We start from the raw sequence: 24,325 nt of genomic DNA, 5'->3' as shown, positions 1-24,325 counted from the left end.
AATACCTCTAAACAGGAACTGAACCTAAATCTAAGCAATTTTACTTCTCCTAAATATTTTACTTCTTGTGCCTACTACAGGTGATTAAATATGGAACCTTGAATGTAATGATGGTGAGTAGTGGGTTAATGGATTGACTGGGTTAATCACTGTGGCAAGAAATGTCTGAAGGCATAGATAGTAGGGCTGGACTTTTTAGAGGGCAGACTTAACTAGAGGGGCTTGGTTTATTGGTGGAGGACATTGTCAGATGCTGGGGCTGGACTTATTACTGGATGGCAAAATGAGTTAGCGGGGCTTGACTTGTTCGTTTAGAGCATAATCATAATCAGGTGCTGGGACTGGACAATATTATTGGAGGCAGAGCTAGTAAGAGGGGCAATAGTAATTGTTGGAGGGGAGAGTTAGTTACAGGGTTTGGGCATTGTGTTGGAGGGAGGAATTAGTTACAGGGCTGGGCATATATTATTGAAGGGTAAAGTTAGTTACAGGGGCAATTTTGTTGAAGATTGGAGTTAGACACTAGGTTTGGACTTATTGCTGGAGCGCAGCGTTTTTCACTGGGTTGGGCCATACTATTGTAGAATATCAGAGATCTACTCTGGTAGATAAATATAGTTGGAATTCTATGATGTGGATCTATAATGAGTTAGTAATGGGTGATTCCCTAACAGAGACTACTGGATTGGGGCACATTATTGAAGTATATCAGCGATCTATTCTGGTAGATATAGTTGGAACGTCTATTGTTGTAGATGTTAGTAATATGTGACTCCCTAACATGGCCTACTGGATGAGTGATGAGAACACAGAATCTGGACAGTTCAGACACAACACCTGGGGAGCATGTAAATGGTATCAATCACATTACAAAGATATATATGGCCAGCACAATTCTGGAATACAAAAAGACATGTAATTAAGCTCTGTGTATGTAAATCCTCAATATGATGGCATGCTTTAGTGAATACTGAAACTAGTATCACACAGGTATTTAATACTGTGTGAAGGACATTTCAGTATGTACCAATCTTATGTTAATGTCTTTTTACTATACATTCACAGCAACCTACGGAAAAATGGTACTGAAACAAAACATTCAAAATTAAAAATTTTAAAATTAAATTCTACAAAACCAAATTGATATAGAAATCATCAAAATTATGAATAATTGAGTTTGATGAAATATCTGTTTGTATAATGTCTAACCAATGGGAGAGGAGAAATATAATGAAGAAAGGTTTACAGGTATAATGTAAACAAGAAAAAGACGACATGCATGATTGACTGAAGTCATGCCACTAGCCAAGTCTGCAGTACTTTGAAGAAGAATCTATCTGCAGATACACAGATGGAAATGAACTCAAACTCAGCCAGTCATTTTGTACATAGACAGATTCAATAATCATGAAGTACAACCTACAGTAATCTTAATGGTCAGAATACCCATAAACCACACATCTATCAAGAGTTATTTTCCCTTCGTAAATTTTCTCTACAAATCTATATTAGGTGTTCATTGCAAATTCCTTTTCAGTAGAACTCATCTAAGTAGTCATTTTATTAATTTGGAGAGGCTGATCTAATGATTTCCTTCACTTAATTATTTTGGAGAGGCTGATCTAATGATTTACTTCCCTTTATTATTTTGGAGAGGCTGATCTAATGATTTACTTCCCTTTATTATTTTGGAGAGGCTGATCTAATGATTTACTTCCCTTTATTATTTTGGAGAGGCTGATCTAATGATTTACTTCCCTTTATTATTTTGGAGAGGCTGATCTAATTATTTTCTTCCCTTTATTATTTTGGAGAGGCTGATCTAATGATTTACTTCCCTTTATTATTTTGGAGAGGCTGATCTAATGATTTACTTCCCTTTATTATTTTGGAGAGGCTGATCTAATGATTTACTTCCCTTTATTATTTTCGAGAGGCTGATCTAATGATTTACTTCCCTTTATTATTTTGGAGAGGCTGATCTAATGATTTACTTCCCTTTATTATTTTGGAGAGGCTGATCTAAAGATTTACTTCCCTTTATTATTTTGGAGAGGCTGATCTAATGATTTACTTCCCTTTATTATTTTGGAGAGGCTGATCTAATGATTTCCTTCCCTTTATTATTTTGGAGAGGCTGATCTAATGATTTACTTCCCTTTATTATTTTGGAGAGGCTGATCTAATGATTTACTTCCCTTTATTATTTTGGAGATGAGAGGCTGATCTAATGATTTTCTTCCCTTAATTATTTTGGAGAGGCTGATCTAATGATTTACTTCCCTTTATTATTTTTGAGAGGCTGATCTAATGATTTTCTTCCCTTTATTATTTTCGAGAGGCTGATCTAATGATTTACTTCCCTTTATTATTTTGGAGAGGCTGATCTAATATTTCTATGATTCTATTTCCTTTTTTGAGAGTGATCTAATGTTTATTCCTATTATTTTGAGAGCTGATCTAATGTTATTCCTTATTATTTTGAGAGGCTGATCTAATGATTTACTTCCTTTATATTTTGAGAGGCTGATCTAATGATTTATTCCCTTTATTATTTTGGAGAGGCTGATCTAATGATTTCTTCCCTTTATTATTTTGGAGAGGCTGATCTAATGATTTCCTTCCCTTTATTATTTTGGAGAGGCTGATCTAATGATTTACTTCCCTTTATTATTTTCGAGAGGCTGATCTAATGATTTACTTCCCTTTATTATTTTGGAGAGGCTGATCTAATGATTTACTTCCCTTTATTATTTTGGAGAGGCTGATCTAATGATTTTCTTCCCTTTATTATTTTCGAGAGGCTGATCTAATGATTTTCTTCCCTTTATTATTTTCGAGAGGCTGATCTAATGATTTACTTCCCTTTATTATTTTGGAGAGGCTGATCTAATGATTTTCTTCCCTTTATTATTTTCGAGAGGCTGATCTAATGATTTTCTTCCCTTTATTATTTTCGAATGGCTGATCTAATGATTTACTTCCCTTTATTAATTTGGGGAAGCTGATCTAAAAGTAATGTATTCTTATATTGCTGAACTATTGATAATGCGCTACTTTTGGTTGTTGATCTTGAAAAGGCAGTCTAATGTGAATAACATTAAGTACTGTCTATACAAGAAAATTAATTTTCTATGTAAATTTTGATTCACATATGTTTTGGGCTACTGCATTTTACAGATTTGGTATAACTTCATGTCATCGATCTATTGTAAAATGACATGGTAGGTTTGGGTAATGGAAATGAAATCAGGAAACACTGCAAATAAAGATAAGAGAACCTCGGTTAAATATCAACAATTCTCATGATTTACTCCGATGTTATACAAAACCTGTCAAACCACCAGACATTGTCTTACATATAGCAGTTGATAATAATTTTCAATTTTTCAAAACAATAGAAAAACACCCAAGAAGTTGTTATCAAGGCTCACAACGGAAATGTCAGGTGCAATGACAATAATACATATATACAAAACATCACCACATGTCATCAATTATACTTAAAAACAGTTCAACATCAACCATAGTTTTCCTCCAAAGATATTGTACAGCGTTTTAGTTTTCAGGACAAAGCCAGATTAATAAGATAACGCCATTACCATATTAAGGTAACTGCTGATACAATGGAGATGTTGAAACTGTTCTAACAAAATACATCATGTATAAACTTCAGCCTACAAGCATTATGACCACACAACAATATTTACTAAATCACCTAATACCATATTAACATGATGCATGTATTTTATCTCAAAATTAAATTAATGTAATCGTTATCATATTTTGAAAGTACCAAAAAACAATTAATTTCCGTTTGATTAATCTATTCTGCTTTTTGATAATTGTAATTTTAAATCGAGGACTTAAATATGGCCGATTTTATGTGAGAAAACATTTATCTACACCAATGAGTGGTATAAATGAACAAAGAAAATTTAGTGTTCATCTGGAGAGGGTAATTAGTCAACAATCCACAGATGCTTTGGACAGGAACCAAAAAACCTCAGTCGTGGTTTTGTGGGGTATTTCATGCAGGAATTTCATTTGTCTGCACAAAATTAGAAAATTAAGAGTATTTTTACTAATTAAGTTGAACCACTTTTTCATACTCTTACTTTTTACACTCCATGGGAAGAACAGAGCAAGAACTCTCCACAGATATTTTTGTTCAGAGATCTTGTCTAGAATCTAAGGGCAAAGAATACCAAACTTGATTCTAAGTTGCAAGTGTACCATTGATTTGATTTTTGAAGTGATTTTTTTTCTCTCTGTGAAATATGTGTAACTACATTTTTAAGTAAAATATTTTTTAACTTTGAAATACCACATAGCTTTGATAAAAGTGCTATTAGTCACTATAATTATACAAAGGGAGGTGTAAAAGGGATTTTATGATGTTAGGTGAATAGAAAAAGGATTGTGAACTGGTGCTTAATTTATATACATTATACAATTTTATATTTCACTATATATCATAAAATATCATACAATATCTATCTTCTTTAAACAAAGTACAGTATATATACCAGTGATTAAATATTTCTTCCAAATAATATAAGCATAATATATTTTAATCTTAACTAAATAATCAGCGAACTGTTTTAGGCTTTTGTTAAAAATGATTAATTAATTATGTAGAAATATCACGATAAAATGAAATTATAAGATTTTTTTTTTTTTTTAATTTTTCCAGAAATCTGCAATTATACAAGCTGTAATTGCGTTTTAATTATGTAATCTCTGTAGAAGCTATAAACGTCTCATGTTAACGTCTTATCACAGCGAGGCATCAGTGGCAGACAGACAGCTAGGAACAGAGCTTAAGGAGGTATGGTTAGTTACAGATTAACAAAAGAGTTGCAACCTAGGGGAGGTCACTCTGGAATGTTAGACTCCAACCTGTTAGGATTAAAGATCAGGGGTGTCCAACATTAGGATAAATTAGCGCTAGCAGCTAGCTACTACAGCAGAAAAAGGTGCGTCATTTAGTTGTAATTTTTCTTTTTTTTTTTTTAAATTTTCTATTGAAAAGATGTATCATTTTGAACTTGTCTTGTAATCAAAATCTAGGACTTAAATGCAAATTTCTAGAAATATATGAGAATAAAATCACTGATGTGTGACGGGGGTGTTGGACATCCCTGATATAGCTCGGTTGTTGTCATCTTACCTGCCTCCAAATCTAGCTATATGAGAAACTGATCTATCTCTTCTCTACCCTAAAACGCCAGAACCAACAACCATCAGTCGATCATTTCAAAGTTATACTACATTAATTTTGATATAGTGTTAAAATCCATAATCTTTGCTAAAATAGATAATCTTCAAATTTAAGGTTATTAAAAGTGAAAATGCAGAAAAATTCAATCAACTTTAAAAGATATTTTCATATGACGCTATGATTGCGCTAACTTTGTTAAATTCCTTTTTGTTTGTTTCATCAGGTACCAGAATATCAAATGTATTCCATCATATGTCAGTTACTGGTAATTCATATATAACATTACCACCCTTAGTTATTCATGCAGTCACAAACATGCTTTCATCTCCCCCCCCCCCATAAATAATGCTTATTGAACCTGATTTTCTTATTCCAAAAATTTACACACAATCTCTTTGTCCATGCTGATGGCTAGTATTTGGCATTGCCTTGTGGCAAAAGATGTTTGATAAAAGCAGAAACGGAAGTGTGGGGCTTAACATTTTTTACTACCCCTTTCATTTTGAGAAAAGAAAATGATCAACATTTTGTTAGAATTTTATCTCTAGGTTTGCTAGTAACAGAAAAATTGTCAATAATTTCATTCCATCATATTAATCGTTTTCTTACAAAGTATGAAAATATACCGTATAGCTAGTTATTTTACAGAGATTATTAGATTTTTAACTTTTTTGCGAGACACTGCTATGAATGCGAAAATTCTTGATCCTTGAAATAGAGAAATGGTTGAATCATATATACCTTTAAAGGCAGGGCGCAAAAATTCAAACATATAAAATTCAATTTTCTCATTTTTGGATAAAATTGCAAAAATTTAACCTGCAAAAATAACCAGCTAACAGGTATCTTTGGTGTAGATAAACGCTTTCTGTGTGTCTTTTCAACTAAAATATAACGCAAATTTATTATTTTTTGTCTGATATATAAATCTATATTCGATTGGTCCACATCCAGCCTTTTCCACATCTAGTTCTGATGTTTGTGTTAGGAATGTTTATAGTTGAGATATCTATATTTAGAACTGACATCTACATTTGGGACATCTATATTTAGAACTGATATCTATTTTTGGAATATCTATATTTAGAAATGATTACTATGGTTTGATATATCTGTATTTAGATTAAGAATAGACGTTTATAGGTGGGAGACCTCTACTTAAACTCAGAAGTCTATAATAAGGATCCCTATATCAAGACCTGACATTGTCCGAGTACTTACATTTCTGTTGACCACTGCTGTATTACGTTTGACCCCGTTAGTGTTGGCGTCCGAGTAAAGTTTAACATCTTTGTCTGCGGCCTGGTACACAACCTTGGCGGAGTCTATATGTAATGTCCTCGTCTTAGGCACATAGGATACCAATCTGTTAAGTAATATTTGGTATTGTTAAATATGTGTCAGAAGGAAGTATCTTAGAACATCTGTTAAAACCTTTGCTATTCTATCTTTGCATAGTACAAAGTTACCTCCCTTGCAGAAAGGAATTGATATAATTATTGTGCGAGACAAACATGCTTGTTTTCTTTGAAAATAATGACATTATGCTCACAAACGCATGACATCACAATTAATATGTACCCGCAAGGACAGATAACTCTTCAATACTATGCACGTAGGAATGCTGTACAATTTATTTCTATAAATACTGACAGCTCAATTAATTTCAGCAACTTTTGAATTGCAAATCAGGTTTTCAAATGAAGTTTGTATCAATTTACCGGAATTTTAGTAATAAACAAGAGCTGTTTGAGAACAGCAAAACTCGCCTATTCAGAAGAAGTTGAAGCTTAAACAATTGACGAAACAGAAACTTGCTCAAAAACTTTAACGTGAAATGGGACGCCAACGCTGCTCCGATGCAGGGATGACAACATTAGCTCCCCCTATTCTTCGAATAGGCGAGCTAAAAATGTTCCAAGCATATAAACTGAAAAGGTACATCTTGTTCTCAATCTCAATTATTTTCCCTTCTGACTTAACTATTAACACAATATGTCGAAGGTCACGCTGACCAGCATACAAACCTTGACATTTTACTTACCTTGGCCACCGTGGCCCACACAGTGCATATTTACAATTATCTGAACACCCTCGTGTAAATGGATTGTGTCCACCTTTAAACTTCCCCGTTACCTGTAAAACAAAAGGGATTGGCAAATTACCACAAAGTATTAACAACAATTTTTGTTTGTTTTTCTTTTCTCCACAGAACATTGAAATTGACAAGGGAGATAACTCTTCAGAATTCTACCTAGAACTGTTAGCCCATGGCTAACTGATAAATTTGTTAACATAATCATTTATTTCTCAGAGAGTGCCATGGAATCTATCTCAAATTTGTATGTAGGCTGTCCTTTAGCCCTTGTTATGCATTTCAGGACTGTTTCGACAAGATGGCCGACATGTTGCCATCTTGGATTTTGATATTTGATCTATATGGTTGCTATCGCTATTTCTCTGAAAGTACTGAAGGAATCTATTTAAAATTATATAAATATATAGGTTCTCTTTTCTGTATAGTTCTGTTAATTAGATTTTGTGAGTGATCAGGAAACAACATAGATGATATACACATCCATCTTGAATTCTGATACTTCAATTGAGTTTATTATCATTAATATCAGGAAGTGGAACCTATTGACAATGAAAGCTTCAGTACTCAGAGAAAAATCACCAAGCAAAGACTGTTAGTTGGCAAATGTCTAAAGATGGGTTTCAAACTGGTGATGAAAAAATGGCTATTGGCAGAACTTTCAAATCTCCACGCAGCTTTGATTCCTAACTGTGCAAGATATGTATTCTAGACACTTGTTACCTCGTATGCTTACCTGTTCATTTGTTGTTCTCCCTCTTGACACTAGTACAAGATGGAAACCTGTGAGGCCCCCAACAGGGACTAATAATAAACCAATAATTATCATATCTATCATACTGAAACAACAGTTAAGGAAATATCACACAATACTAGTAGTGTAAAAGGTAATTCCTCTATTGTTACTTCAAATGCATTCACTGAAATTTTGATAATCAAATGCTTTTACATGTAATTTCAAAGATGTAAATATTTAATTGCTTCATTGAATGTTCAAACTCTCAAAATAACTTTTAACTCAAAATGCATATTTATGAAGCTACTAAACAATTACCAAATAATTCCAGATAGTTTAATATTCATAGTAAAATTATGAGACTTCTAAGCTTACACATAATTATATAATCACATTATTGTCATCCTTAAAGATGCTCCACCGCCGACAGAGCATAAATGATATTCATCATTTGAAAAATAATTGGTGTTTAATCGTATATTTATATGCCTAATTAACACAAAAAATAACATAAAATAATTAATTTCGCCTTTAGTTCATGCGCAATTAGTACCTCATTCCATATAGGATATAGGGCCACGGAATTTTTTTTGGGATGAAATTTATTATTTTTCATAATTTTAACTTGAAGTAAACTTAGAAGCTTAAACTTAACACTGGTGGTAATGGTGTAAAGTAAGTAACTTTTGTAACTGAAGAAAAATACTAAATCATCTGCTCTTGTTTTTGATAGTGAAATAATACCATTTGTCAGCGGTGGAGCATTTTTAAATGTTTGAAGAATTAAATATATCTACATAATAAAACATTTAGAGTAGACTTTGTAAAGGATACGCTACTATACATCCAACATTGCTTAAACTGTTTTTGTGATTTAAAATATAAAGAAGACTTAATGAAAATATGCTAATCATATGAATAAATAACGATCCTAAAAACAAGAAGAAATATCTGTAGTTTCTTCTCCCAATACAGTTGTTAACCCATGGGCAGTGGTGATCAAATGTCTGAAATAGAGACCAAAACAAAAATTAAAATGATAATTTATGTATATGTATACGTACTGTATTTTACCCAATATATATAATAAGCATCTAGAAAATTGAGATAATCAAGAGAAGGCAAAATTGGATCAAAGTTGTCCACAATACTCCAGGGGTTGCTATCACTGTTATATATATCTACCCCTGGACTATGTCATAGCAATGTATGACAAAAGATCAGACACGTAGTGTAATCCTTTGATGTACATTGGATAACATTATACTGCATGGTGTCTGCTCTCTGTAATCTTTAAAGGAATTTCCTCAAGGTATGCAATGGTCAGTTTTTTCTCTCCTGAAATGCCTTCGCATTTTCTATGACATAGTCTAGGGGTGGCTATAACAACAGTAATAGTAACCCCTGGAGTATCAAGGATGGACTGAATGAAGCTTTCACACAATTATCACATAAAGTAAAACTATGAATAAGTCTTTTAAAGCAATATGATAAAGAAACTTCTGATAACGGACTTATTTCTATGCATACAATTAAATTCTGCATAATATGCGAGTGCTGAAAAGAGCAAGCAGAAGCTTAAAGTCAATTCAAGGTCAAGAATTTAACTTGGCCGCAAGTTTTCTTCGCCTATATTTAACTCGTTCTTTTATTCAGGTCAAATTTACCTAAAGTGGTACCTGTGTAAAAGTCATGATGACCTGTCAGAGGTCAGTAGAACTGACATGTATTACTCACCTCTATACATTTATTACAGACACTACAATGAGAGCACCTCGGAGGTCGGTAGAACTGACACGTTGTACACCATTTCATCCGTACTGTTATTCCTTTTATTTCTACATTTTTGTACAACGGTGTACGAAAATCATCATCTCTTGATTCATCTTCATGGGCTGCAATGAAATAAAGACATATCATGACATTTCTACATAAGATTAACTGTCATATTTACATTGCCACTTCACAGTAGCTAAGTTATAATTATACCCATTATGATAATTCCTTGTACCATGTATTTACTTTCATTTGGCAATTAGGCTCAAGCTCTGGCCTAGTAATATAGACATGATCTTCAATCAAGTTCAAGAGGTCAAAAAATAATGGGTTTACATCTGTGTGAATATGTACTAGCCATGTCATCTGGCCATGTCATAAATATCGTAAGACACATGTGTAATGACACTATTGTGACATCAGATAGTTTCAGCGTCATAATCTATACCGTATATGACGTCGCATGAGATTGTCTCAGTAGACAAAAACGTCACATCCGAGACAGATTTCTACTGTTTTATAGACAAAATTGAAAGTTTCACTTATATTTCTATTAACAAAACTTATGTGATAAATAGAATCTTACACTTGTGACTAATCTATGTAACATGAAATTTATAAAACGAGTTCAATAATTTGAGTTCCTAAAGGCTTGTGGCATATCAAATTATTGAACTTGTTTGACAAATTTCATATTAAATAGCCACTCATAAAGATATTCTATGAATTATATTCCTAAAATTGTTCAATATCAAAATGCATGATTGTCTTGGAATTAAGAGAGTGAAACATCATCAGCTGGATAAGGCTTTTCTGATATTCACAACAAAAATTTTTTAATACAGAGCATCCAACGGCATCAAACTATCAATTAAACTTGCTTGATAATTTTTTTCCGTTACTTTTATATTTTTTTTTATATTTACTACACAAATACTCAATTAGTAAGTAACAAATCATGAAGTGTTTGTTCTTTTAACATTGATCCTTGCATCCGTTTACGACATGCATGATGCTTCCTTAATCTGCATCTATCCTTTTTACATTGATCCTTGCATCAGTTTACAACAGGATGCTTCCAAAATCTGCCTCTTTGTATATATATTTTACCATTAAGATAAAACACCCTTTGAAGAACTCCTATATGGTTACAAATTAGGTTATTTAGTACTTGTGTAATACAAAATAAATTTTAAGAGGAACTAGTGGGCCATTTTATTTAAAGAGCACCATGTTATGAAGAGAGAAATGGTGTCCAAGCATGCAAGCCCTTCAGAGTCTATACATGTAAAAGACTGTATATACATATTGGTAAATATGTAGGGGGGACCTCCTAAGTTAAAATCTAGATATGCATAAACTCAAAATCAATAAAGTGTCTGCTATTAATGCCACCTATTTGCTTCCAAATACTTCTAAAGCTGCACATGTGTAAGTTTACAGAAAACAGATATAGAGCTCACATAAAAATTGATATGACATGACATTTAATTCTCATTTGAGCGTTTTCTGCTTACATTTTTTAGGAGAAGCAATATTTATTTCCATTGTGTATACGTACATTGTCATCGTTTAGGAGAAGCAATATTTATTTCCATTGTGTATACATGTACGTACATTGCCATCGTTTAGGAGAAGCAATATTTATTTCCATTGTGTATACGTACATTGCCATCGTTTAGGAGAAGCAATATTTATTTCCATTGTGTATACGTACATTGCCATAGTTTATTAGGAGAAAATTTCAATAATTTGTAAATTAAATATCTTTTAAACTTTTAAAGAGATTTTTGTTCACATGCAGTTCGGATTACGACTTATAGTAATTATGGTAGATCATAATCGTATGGCTGGAGATAGAACAATTATATAAGCAACATACAAATGTCTACTAAAGGCTTCCATTTCAGATATGACAGGACTCGGCTAGTGCTGATCAATGTGATTTTTATAGAAGATGTCTTTAACTTATCATACTGGTATCAAAATTTTACCATAATGGCTTTTAACTCTGCTTTATCAAATATAAGAAGAAAAAACTCGAATATGTAAACTTTGGTTTAAATGGCATAATTTCCTAGTAACAGACAAGTCCATTTCAGGAAGTGCCATATGTTTAGAATGTGAAGAAAAGCCAAAAAGTGGTCTGAGAAAAAGAATCATCCTGTCAGTAGATGGCAACTGTCCCACATGGGATTCGAACTCGCAACAACTAGATGGAGGGCTAATGGCAATACGTTAGGAACTCTTATACCACTTGACCATCTTGCAGCCCCCGTGGAGACAAAACAAATTAAAATGTAAATCCACAAAACCCATTCAAACTACATTCATACAGAATTATAAAGACTTTCATATCACATGTATTCAAGTACAATAATAATTTTTTACATATATTATAATTATATTTATAAAGTAGTCCAACCCATTAAATTCAAATTCAGTACAAAAACCTGCTATTCATGTGCAAAATATAGTTTTACATCCATTGTAAATTGAATGCACCATCCTTTAATGTACAACAGAATCGCATAAAATGATGCCTTGAAAGGGTGGGGGTATTTGAAAGGTCTCCATCTGTATTTCGTCATGTCCAGGTTTTTTGTGCTGTCCAGATCTAGATCTAGACTGTAGCAAGCAGTTCATGATCAGTATAATATGATCTACACCGGGTTTAGTCAGAGCAACGAACTAATGTTCATTTTACAGCCAACATAAACACAAAGGAACAACAGTAGAATCTGCCAGGATAAATATGCTAATACACTGAATGTATTTAGTATATACTGCTCGGTGAGTGAGACTATATAGTTCCTTAGTTGTCTAGACAATAATCAGGAGGGGTTTTGTTATCATAATAACAATCCTATAAACATCCAATACACAACTAATTCTCAATTACACACAAAGATAGCCACACAACTGTCTAAATATCATACAGGGCATCACTATTCATTTACAAAGGTTAGTCCAAACTTTGTTGGTGGATGAAACAAAACCCATGGAAAACAACAAAACGTCCCAGTTGGAGATATATAAGTATAATATTTATTATCAACTTTTTATAGTGATGATTCAAAGTGGGCTAATAATCATATTACCATGTACATGATGCCAATCGAATACAATGTTTATCTTAAAAACATATCTGGCATTCCATGCATTTATTTAAACATCAGCTTTTTTAATTATAACAATATGAAAATTATATGTTTTCCTATACAGATAAATATATATGTTAATTAGGACCTGCAGGTTAACGTTACTTACAAGCTTTAAGGAATAGAGCACTATTGCTGTTTTAATTGATGAACATCAAATCCTGGATTGAGACCAACTGTTAACTTTAAGCTTATTAAATAAGCTATACAGTTCAAATAATGGAGAAACTTTTAAATACATATAATCAATGGTCAGCACGCATGTGTTCAGCCTAAATACAAACCAAAAACTGGCATGGGTACACGATCATTGGATGCAGTCTATTTTACCAGACCAAATTGTTTATTATCATGTTTATTATTTTGGGCCAAAAATAAAGTGGTGCAATACAGTATTTATGTAAATACAAGTGTTTTACATAAACACCTGCTCGAGAAATGGGAAAGTGTGAATTGATGGACCAGAAGTTCTTCATAAAGTTTATATAGGCTACTTACCTTAGCACTGTTCACACATTTCGGCAATTCACAGATGGTTTGTTTCAAGTTAATTACTTCAAACTGTAAAGTTTCACTTTACATTTTGGATGTTTCGACTTCATTTGAGGATAGCCTGTTTTGATTGGTACATTACTGGTTTGTGTACGAAATTGTTTTCTTGTAAAATCTATGACTTTACACTCCCGAGCAACAAATGATGTAACAAATTATTATTAGATACCTTAATTATATAACCCTGTAATGAAATTAAAAATACCCACACACAATGATGCGTTCAATGTCCTAAATTAGTTTAATATATATTTAGCAGTCATTCAGAAGATTGTTTTTTTTCCCTGTTCTGCGGACATTTCTTTCATCAAATAATATTTAAAAAATATATTTAACTTATTGTTTGATATTTGATGGTTTTTGAACGTTTTAGTTATTATTTTCTTGGTAACGATCCTGCAGCAAATCGATAGCGAAATCAGTCCGCCATTGTGTTGTGACTGTAAAAACCACGCTTCAGTCGGCCGATTTTTCCATGAATTAAACAATTTTACGATTGAACATGTATCTGGTACGTTATTATTTTTTATCTTTATTATATTTTCATCACATATTATATCGTTTAAACACTTTTACAGTGATATTTTCGATGTATAACTTTACTAAACCGCTATATGTGTTGCGCTAGCAAACAAACACGTGTGTTCAGCCTAAATACAAACCAAAAACTGGCATGGGTACACGATCATTGGATGCAGTCTATTTTACCAGACCAAATTGTTTATTATCATGTTTATTATTTTGGGCCAAAAATAAAGTCGTGCAATACAGTATTTATGTAAATACAAGTGTTTTACATAAACACCTGCTCGAGAAATGGGAAAGTGTGAATTGATGGACCAGAAGTTCTTCATAAAGTTTATATAGGCTACTTACCTTAGCACTGTTCACACATTTCGGCAATTCACAGATGGTTTGTTTCAAGTTAATTACTTCAAACTGTAAAGTTTCACTTTACATTTTGGATGTTTCGACTTCATTTGAGGATAGCCTGTTTTGATTGGTACATTACTGGTTTGTGTACGAAATTGTTTTCTTGTAAAATCTATGACTTTACACTCCCGAGCAACAAATGATGTAACAAATTATTATTAGATACCTTAATTATATAACCCTGTAATGAAATTAAAAATACCCACACACAATGATGCGTTCAATGTCCTAAATTAGTTTAATATGTTTAGTTTTATAATATTAGCCTTGATTGTTTTTATTGGTTGTGTTATGTTATGTGTTTGTTAACAAAATATCATATTTCTTTTTCAGAGTATTTTCAAATGTGATATGAAAGTTGCTTTCTTTTAAAGGTACATGTACCCAATGCACATTTAAAAACTTTTTCCATATGATTTACAAAATACATTTCTATCATTGAATAAAACTATACAGTCTATTCTTGTCTAACCTACAGAAAATACAGAACGCCATGCATGCATGGTCAGTTCTGAATCTAAATTAAAAGAACAGTCTTCATTTCAACACTTTTAATTGCTTGTCAAACATGAAAGCTTTTGTGATGTGTAAATTGCAATTGTATAATTATCTTTTTGAACTTGTAAAAATGAATTCTTGATGAGATTACATGAGTGTTTATCAGTTATTATTAAACAGGGGAGCTAAAAAAAATTTCAAAAGCAATTAAGTACATATATGATGTACCAGCGCGGTATATGCTCTGATCATCACACAACCACCAGTGTGCTGATTCTGTCCGTGATGTATAGTGGGCCATATACTATATTGGCTCTGAGCTCTTCTACAGTGTGCCTTGTAAAGATATGCCAACAGAACATACAAAAAAATCAATTGAGTTGTGTGATGATAAGACTAATAAGACTGAGAAATACAATAATAGTGTTGGGTGTATGATAAAGTAGACCTATATATGTCTATCACAATTCTCCTACTTCATTCACAACTTGTTATCCATTGTCAGGTATATAGATTCAGCTGTATCAGACGCCGCCAACTTTTTACCAATAATTCTATAGCGATGTACCATCTTCAGACAATTCTGGTGTAGCTACAAGCTTTGGGTGTTTTATTAATAACTGTATACCTTAAGATTTTACAGTAGGATACACAAGCTCTAAATAATCCATGATTTGGCCATGGCCAGATTGATGCTTTAAGCTTCATAAAGTTAAAGTTTGATTGATTTAATGTCAAATTAATTAACAGTTAGGGTCATAATATTGTTTAACTATTTCACAGCTTTCCACATCATTTTAGGATCTCAAAATCCCTGTATTGTGTTGAAATTTGTCAATTGGAGCCCAAGGTCTTATCGTTCTTCATCTTCAAAGCTTGACCTCATCATCAATGATTAGGTTCATTAAACAGCTACACATGTACAGGTGCACGTGGTCATTAGGTATATGGTCACTAATTAAACGAAGGTACACAACATGCACCAATGTCGTAATTATGATTGATACATTTTCTGTTTAAATCTTCGTCAGTTCTTTTGTATTTAGGCATTACAGGTAATTAGAGCACTCCGGATGATGGCCGGATCTACTCACACTGATGTAGATGATGTAGTATGTGACATTGACCATCTCTACATGTAGCACTTATCTAGCCATCAGAGCTTGTCACGCTCTATACCTAGTGCTCATCGATGTACACTTGATCCAATTTACGTTTTCTTTGGAGTGCCGGAGCTGAAGGCAATGTCACAAGGCGAGATCATCAACGTCACCTCTAAAGACCGTTAATGTGATTCCGATCATTAGAATCCGTCCAAATCCAGTCACATCGACCATGCATAAAAATCTTACAGATCCCCTACCTTGTCAATAAATGACTAATCTGAAGACAAGTGGCTGTCTTGGTACTTATTGATAATATATGATGCCTGGCTGATAAAGGAACACATTCACATATTTACTTCTCTGATATAAAGAAAAGAATGAAGTTGAAATAAAATTTTCATTACAATTTTTTTTTCATGGCTGCTATATATATGAAACCATGAATACATCATAAACAAAGAAACTTATTTTGTACATTACATGATGGCATCAAAATAACATCACAGTCAGATTGGACGATTCAGGCTCAAACAACATTAATTTAAACTGCAGTTGTAAAGTAAAATTCATACACTTAGATCAAAGGTCGAAAGCTACCAGAGCGAATACTTTTTGTCTGCAAGATGTATAAAATATGCATGTTGATCTTGCTGAATCGGAGAAATTTCCAATTATTTATATGTTAATCAAGCTTTAGAAGCTAGAAGGTGCCATTCTTCAATACACACATCCCTAAATTAGTTAATACTGGAGACCTAAATCCTACATCAATTAGTTTTTAAAAACTTATGCATATGGACTTGTAGTAAAATATTTAGATCAAACTACATCATTGAAATCCAATTCATTAGATAAATTGAAGAATATCTCCATAATGTATCCATATTTGGCATATCGTAACATACAGTCCTACAACAGAGCCTTTTTCTACTGCTTTGGGAATGAGGCCTGTGGCTTAAGCTTTGAATTTGAGAAAATGTGCGACAAAACAAAGACTTGCGGGAAATTATGAAATATGAAATAAAGCATAACAAATAAGATTTTTTATTTTCAGTGTAGTTTGTTTACTTTTCTGAAGTCAATTCATTAATATTTAAAGTCTTAACCAACCAAGGGAAATTTAAGGCTTGAATTGGGAAAAACTTAAAGAGATTTTGCCATGGGGAATGGGGCCGATTTTCGACCCTGTACAGCAATATGTAAGTTGGTTATTATGTTTTCTTCTAGTTTTGTAGTTTAGCCTTTGCAGTAATTTCTTCTGAGATTTTAATCTCTGAATCATCAATTTAGGTTTTAATATTTGTATTAGATGTTCTGTAACAGCTAGGATCCATAATTCAAAGATTTTATGGGACTCCTCTGCATTCACACATCGTAAATACTGGATAATCCTACATTAATTAGACTAAAATTTTCATACTTTCAGAACTAAAGTTGGTTCCTTGTTATTTGTATGCTTAAAAAGGATATTGATGAAAATATAATGTAAATGCAAACCTTTTATAACCCACGATGCAACTGCAGGTTCTCCGATTTCAGTCGATGCATATTACAGAATTATCTCCCTTGCGATAGGTATTGATTGTGACATCATAGTTTTGAGAGCGAAACTCATTTTTTCCTGAAAAGTATGATGTTATTTTCTCCCATACTTCACAGGGATATCCCGCGGTTGCTAGGGAAAAGATAACTCTATCTTACACAGAGGGTGTAAGACAGCTCACACGCGCTAGACAATAATGTGACGTTATCAATACATGCGGTGTAACTACGCCTCGCATTGTAGATGACGTCATCAATTTTGACGCATAAAGACATTCCTGCGATAATGGCGCGATGAAAAAGCTGGAAACCAAGTGGATTCTCATCATTTTTTCTACTAAGTATGGGAGAAAAAAAATCAAACATGGGTCTGTGAAGTGGACAGGGATATCTTAACCCTCGTGAAAAATTGTGGCCGTCAACCCTCGGCAAGCCTTGGGTTGATCGGCCAAAATCTTTCACTCGGGTTGAGATATCCCTGTCCACTTCACAGACCCATGTAAGATTCTATTACTCTCAAACATATGATTTCATATAATCAATACCTACCCACAAAAGCAGATAACTTTTAAATATGCAGCCAGAAGCCAACTCTGTCATATTACACAAACGTACTGGGTCAGTAAAATGGTGGCTGATATAAAATAAAAACTTACCACTAGGATAGATCCCAGGGTCCATAAATGTAGCGAGTCCAAAGTTGGCGATGACAAATAAACACAGGATACCTTGATAGATTGGGATGGCTATAGAAAACTGATGTAATAGATATGGACATCTGAAACAGAAACAAAACTCATATTAATTTTATTTAACACCTTATTATGACAGAATCCTGTTCATTTTGATTTATATGATACATAGAATATATTTCTAGCTATACAAACATTTGAAACAAATAGTCATATCATATACAGAGGGACTCCACATAATCGAATAACGGTTATTTAAATATTTCAGTTAGGGCTGTGGATTGTCTAACATGTGGCGATCCGATCCGATCCACGATTCAGGGTTGACGATTCACAGATAGGACCACGAATCACCAGTTAGATACAAGCAAAAGATTCAATTGCAGTTAAAAACTGTTTTTATTGATAAATCAATTAATGGTCTTATATATTGATAAATGTTTGATTGATAATATTGAAAACCAATTTTACAGTTTTTCCACATCCTTATCATTCTACTTCCAGATCCAGAGACCTAGACGCTCCTCCCAACGCCTTACCCAAGCCGTGAAGTACAGTAGGATTCAGTCACTGTAACTGTAAAAAAATCAAATTTCATTTGAATTTTGAAAAATATGTCATCTCAAAAATACTACTGCACATCAATTACGGCATGAATCAAAGTCAAACCATCTGTGAACAGGTACACTTGTATTATACATTAATCATGGTAAAGTCATAAATCACCATATTAAAAACATTTCATTGTTACTTTTATTTTGGTCAAATACAGAAAAAGATTGAAATTAAGAAAAAAATTTTAAAATCTATTATTGAGTAGTTACAATTTACTTTGGTTCTAGGCCTATAGTTTTTATTTCTAATCAGGTGATTTTATGATTTTGACTCATAATTAGCCTACCTTTCGTTTTTGACATGGGGTTTCACATCTACAGTACTCAGTTGCCTAATGTAATATATTCGTATTTTTACATATTTCCGACCGTAATGAAAACGAAATCGATAATAATCTTTTACATCTCTAGAAGTCAATAATTATGTTTTATCATTATTATTTTATGAAGAATTCACAACATTGCATCGAAGCGTGGATACGAAAATAACATGTTGCTAGCTTTAAATTTACTTCACGCAGCTTACATGTGTACTTCCGGTCTACTTCAAAGTGAAAACATCGATGATATTCAGACTTTAGTGTACATTCCTTCACATTTTTTCAGCTATGACAGCATTAAAGAAGGTACTAATTTTTTGCTTTTTGAAAGAACGAGATCCACAAATATCAGGAGTAACGATATATTCATAATCTCGCGTATCTTTCTCATAAATGTCGTGAATCGCTTTGAGAGTACCTGCGGATACTCGTTACAGCCCTAAATTCGGTTATCTTGCATAAAATAATGCGGTCCCAATTTTATTTCCTATTTTTAATCTTCGTTTTTTCAACTCCGTGTATTTGCATAGGTCTTTAACATGACCTCCGTTATTTTGAATAAAATATTTTGGGAAATTCTAAAAAATAAAATCAGAATATTTTTCAAATTTAGCAATAAACATTTCTAGCGAAATTCGCCGAAATAATGTTTCCAAGATACCTTCGCTTTTAACTAGAAATCCACTGGTGCGACCTGACCTATGAATCGTAAAGGCTTTGTTATTTCTTTATGGCATGAATCTCTGCAAAGGTATATGGACGCTGTTAACGATTTACAATCGGCAGCGGTTGATCATAAACTTTAGTATAATCAACTGACTCAAACATCTTAATATAAAGCATTTGCACTCTTCAAATAAGTTTTATTATAATTAACGTAAACGTACCTTCGTTCGCGATCAAGTTGGAGCGAAACCATGTCTTCCTTACAACAATCGAGCATTCATGAGTAAAGTCTCATTCAACCAGAGTCATGTTGACGTAAGACAAAACATTGTGCGAATCAAGCGTCTCGTTTGAAGCGAGACCTGATAACAAGCATGCAAAGTCGGTGTGCAGTGAGTACCCCGGCAAAGTTTCTGTTACAGTTATGTAGGATACAAAAGATAACCTGCTACGTTGTCTTACAGAGGCTAACTGAGAATATGCATAAATTATCTGAAATGTAATCAAGTCTATTTGCCGTATAGGTATCCATCAACAATACAGGGAGAAATTCCTCAGCGAACACCATATACACACAGAGAACGCATGGCTTCATCACCTATGAGGCCATTTTCGAATTCATACATCCGAGTAAAAAAACAACACTACTAGTTGATCCGGGCCAACTTTGACAGTTTTAATACGACTATCGTAAGTTCCTTTTTTCCAAGCAAATGTACGTAAATTCTTGCGCTTTCTATTAAATTAGGTTACTAGAATTTAAACCAGACAAATTCTATAGACAACATAAGTGATATCGATCGTCTCAGCTGATTCTTCGTCAATATCAATTGTGTCGATCTAACGTAAACAAGAAATTAAATTGGAAAACTTTTTTTGTTATTAAACAATTAAAAACGATTACAACTTCGAAAAAAAATTACTTGTTGTAACGTTTTACAGTGTAGAATCAATTTATGTATGGTAGTTTAAGTAAACGAAACGATCATAATCTTTCTGCCTGTTCACATACACATATGTGTGTATATATATATCAGTCAAGTCTTTAATATTTGATGGATTAAATGTAATATAATTATAAATAAAGTGGTTTTGTTTACAAATGAGAATTGGGTGAAAATCATTATGATCCAGTACTTCTTATACCAACTGAAATGTAAACACATAAAATAAATAAATAAAATATATGTGACTGAACATCTAATATTAGTACAGTTCAGCTTACACAAGGTTATTCCTCTCCATCTTGACCCATATACCACTGGTACGTATCCCTCAGCCACACCCATTGTAAAGGTCATTAGTTGATTGACAACCCATGGTAATTCTCCTGCTCCCTTAGAAGCCATACCTAATACCATCACATACAGGTGATCAGTATTTTGATTGACAGCTCTGTGCTTAAAACAGTAAGCCCCCCCCCCCCAAAAGCACACATATACACCTACCATATTTAAGCCCCACCCACTTATAAGATCAGTATAATTCTGTTGACAACTCCATGTATTTCCAAGCCCCTTAGCCACACCTACCACATTTGATTGTCAGCTCCATGAAAACTCTCCCATATGCATTGGCCAATTAGATTCAAGAACAAAGCCACCAGATGTGACTGGTAGCTCCACAGGTAGTCCTTAGTCCTATATAGCTACCACATTTGAATTGACAGCTCTAACCATACCATTCAAATATACCCCTTCCCCCCAACTACTAACAAAAAATTGAAGAACATAAGAACTTAGATACCACCATATGATTGACAGCTCTACAGGTGAGATGCAGATTTAGTCACCTGTAACTAACGAAAAATGACACCACATAGCTCATCATCATCAAAGGTCAAACATTCCACTGGTTGATAATTGATATTCAGGCTAATAGGTGATTGGTGTAGAGATTGGGGGTATAGTTATGAGAGGGACTCAATCCACATCACAGGTGGGATAGATAACCATTCAGTAATTAACAAGGATCCACCAACTATTGTTAATCAATTATCTATACCAGCTGGGTCACAGCATTCCAAGCTGCTGAATGGTGAATACCTATGGTCGTTAATTACTTCATACCTGATATATAATGTAAATGTCTGACAAGTGTACATGTAGCAGGTGTTATCCTGCTTCTCTGAATAGTACATTCATATGCAATATTGTACTGTTCTACTTTATCTGTATGAAGCCATATATATAAATCCTATTTATTAGAATTACCCACATTGTTTAAAAAAAGTTAAACACAAATATGATACCACTTGTTTCATAAAAGGAAGTTCATGGTTTTTATTGATTAAAATTCTGTCTCTGTATTTACGGCAGTGAATATGGATTTTGTTGTAAATTTTAAGTGAGTGCATGGATAGTTTTACTAACTGTCTTTACAAGCTTCTGTATACGTAGATTATGCATATACATTAAAATATTTAGCTTCAGTGCATATCAAAGTGAAAAATGGATTGTTATTTATATGACTTCAGAAAATATGCATCAATATAATTGAATTTGAGGTTATCCCAAATAATTCAAATATAAAACTAGTCAGTGTCATAAAATATAAGCTGTATTTTGGCGAGGGTTAAGAAAGACAAAAGTTGCTTTTGTCTTTCTGTCCCGGTCCAAAATATAGCTTTTATTTCAAAACACTGACCGTGTATTCTTTTTATCCTGCAACATCACCAAAAATACATATATCGGTACATACTAAATATAACTCAAATAACTTAAGTAGTCAATGTTGTATTAATACAATGACATTAAAATTTTGATCTGGTAATTGTATGGACCCTGGAGCTACTTTGCGACTATATATTTATGCACATTATAGATGTAGAGCATAAAATACTGAATGTCAGTCCAAATGAAAGGCTAGGACTCCAAATAAGCTACAGCTATTAGTGTCAATTAATTAAAATCACAAGTTCAAATATTTATATGTCATGCAACAACCTGGCTTTGGTTGATTATTAATTCATCATAGATCAAATTAACACAACAAAAATTACAGGTATTAAAATTGGATCAAATTGAAATTTGTTTGAATTAACAGATTTTTTTTTTATTGTTGACAGGTTCATGTCTTAATTCAAATTAGTAAATTAAGACAACTTCTGATGTAATTTAATCAAGCTATAACTGTGTTATTGAGCTATAGGAATCAACAAAAGTGTGATAAAAAGGTTTAGTTATATTCTTAGTTCTTACTTTTGATTGATTAAATCCCCAAAAATTACACTTTTTAATTAATACCAAAAATGTTTGTTTCCATGCTCCAAGACTGTAATATAAAACCTGCATGACCACACATTATTATTAATATTCTTAGTTCTTACTTTTGATTGATTAAATCCCCAAAAAACTTATTGATTACTTTTTTTATTAATACCAAAAATGCTGAAAAGTTTGTTTCCATGCTCCAAGACTGTAATATAAAACCTGCATGACCACACATTATTATGTAATATCAACCAGAGTACCAACCAGGCCATAAGATATATCAAATACCTGGAAAGACTATTTTATCACATTAACCACATGAAAATCAATTACACTGCTTGTAAGCAAAACTTTTATAATGGAAAAGGGCTAACTAAACATAATTGAATTTCAACTTATTTTTTATGAAGTAAAGCTTCAATATATATATATAAACATTTTCAAGATCAAGGACGTTCAATGATACCTGCAGAAATTAAACCTAACATTTGGAACTATCAATATTAAATACGACGGCGACAAATGACAGATCTGCACGTGACAAGGATGCTGAGTGATGAAGATGAGCGAATGATGGTCTACTACAAGCAACATGTCAGGAAAGGAACTTTACTCAATATTGACAGAGCTTCACACCCAGGTTAACATCGTTTAGCATATGAATTAATACAAACGGATACCATTGCATGGTCGGAATGTTGCGCATTCGGCGATCATACCATTATCAAAACAAATAAACATGGGAGTGGGGTTGAAGGGGGGGGGGGGTATTCGGTAAACAATATTTTGCGGTAAAAAATGGATACTTACATAAATGCAAAGAAAAGCCCCGATGCCCCCAGCAGGAGTGTCCAGGCACAAGTTGCTGGTATTATGCGTGTTGATAGCTCGCAACGAGGCATGGTGGGGTTTAGGGGAATATCAAACAGTTAACTCACAAACAAAGATGGCATTCCTTATTTTTCAGTACGAACCGAAGTACATCTATTAATGATGCATCTTATGAAGAAAATAGTTCGTGTGATAAATCAGAGTTTTAACTCTGATTAAGATATATCTATACCTAGCACTGTAAACATATACTAAATAAGTCATTTTCTTAACATTTTGACATCAAAAGTATAACATATCACGTTTAATGAGATTACAAATGCAAAGTTTATCGCGAAGGAATATATAAAAATAGTCTCGTAAATGA

At 33.0% G+C, this 24,325-nt stretch overlaps 1 protein-coding gene across 3 annotated transcripts in view; it reads right to left on the bottom strand.

Annotated features, from left to right (window-relative positions):
• The window catches only part of LOC138331485 (palmitoyltransferase ZDHHC5-A-like), a 35,457-nt gene extending 11,335 nt beyond the window's left edge, over positions 1-24,122 (bottom strand). For all 3 annotated transcript variants that reach the window (XM_069279150.1, XM_069279151.1, XM_069279152.1), the window contains exons 1-7: positions 23,938-24,122; positions 18,280-18,401; positions 9,793-9,950; positions 8,890-9,062; positions 8,056-8,158; positions 7,269-7,360; positions 6,446-6,590 (exon numbers count right to left, since the gene is read on the bottom strand). In XM_069279150.1, coding sequence (XP_069135251.1) covers positions 6,446-6,590; positions 7,269-7,360; positions 8,056-8,158; positions 8,890-9,062; positions 9,793-9,950; positions 18,280-18,401; positions 23,938-24,029 — 885 coding nt within the window. In that variant the 5' untranslated portion in view covers positions 24,030-24,122. The remainder of the gene's footprint in view (positions 1-6,445; positions 6,591-7,268; positions 7,361-8,055; positions 8,159-8,889; positions 9,063-9,792; positions 9,951-18,279; positions 18,402-23,937) is intronic.
• Between the last annotated feature and the right edge of the window lie 203 nt (positions 24,123-24,325).

The sequence above is a fragment of the Argopecten irradians genome, chromosome 9 (genome assembly GCF_041381155.1).
Source record: "Argopecten irradians isolate NY chromosome 9, Ai_NY, whole genome shotgun sequence".
NCBI classification, from domain to species: Eukaryota; Metazoa; Mollusca; class Bivalvia; order Pectinida; family Pectinidae; genus Argopecten; species Argopecten irradians.
Note: the sequence above shows the minus strand (reverse complement) of the source record. Positions and strands in the feature narration are given on the sequence as shown.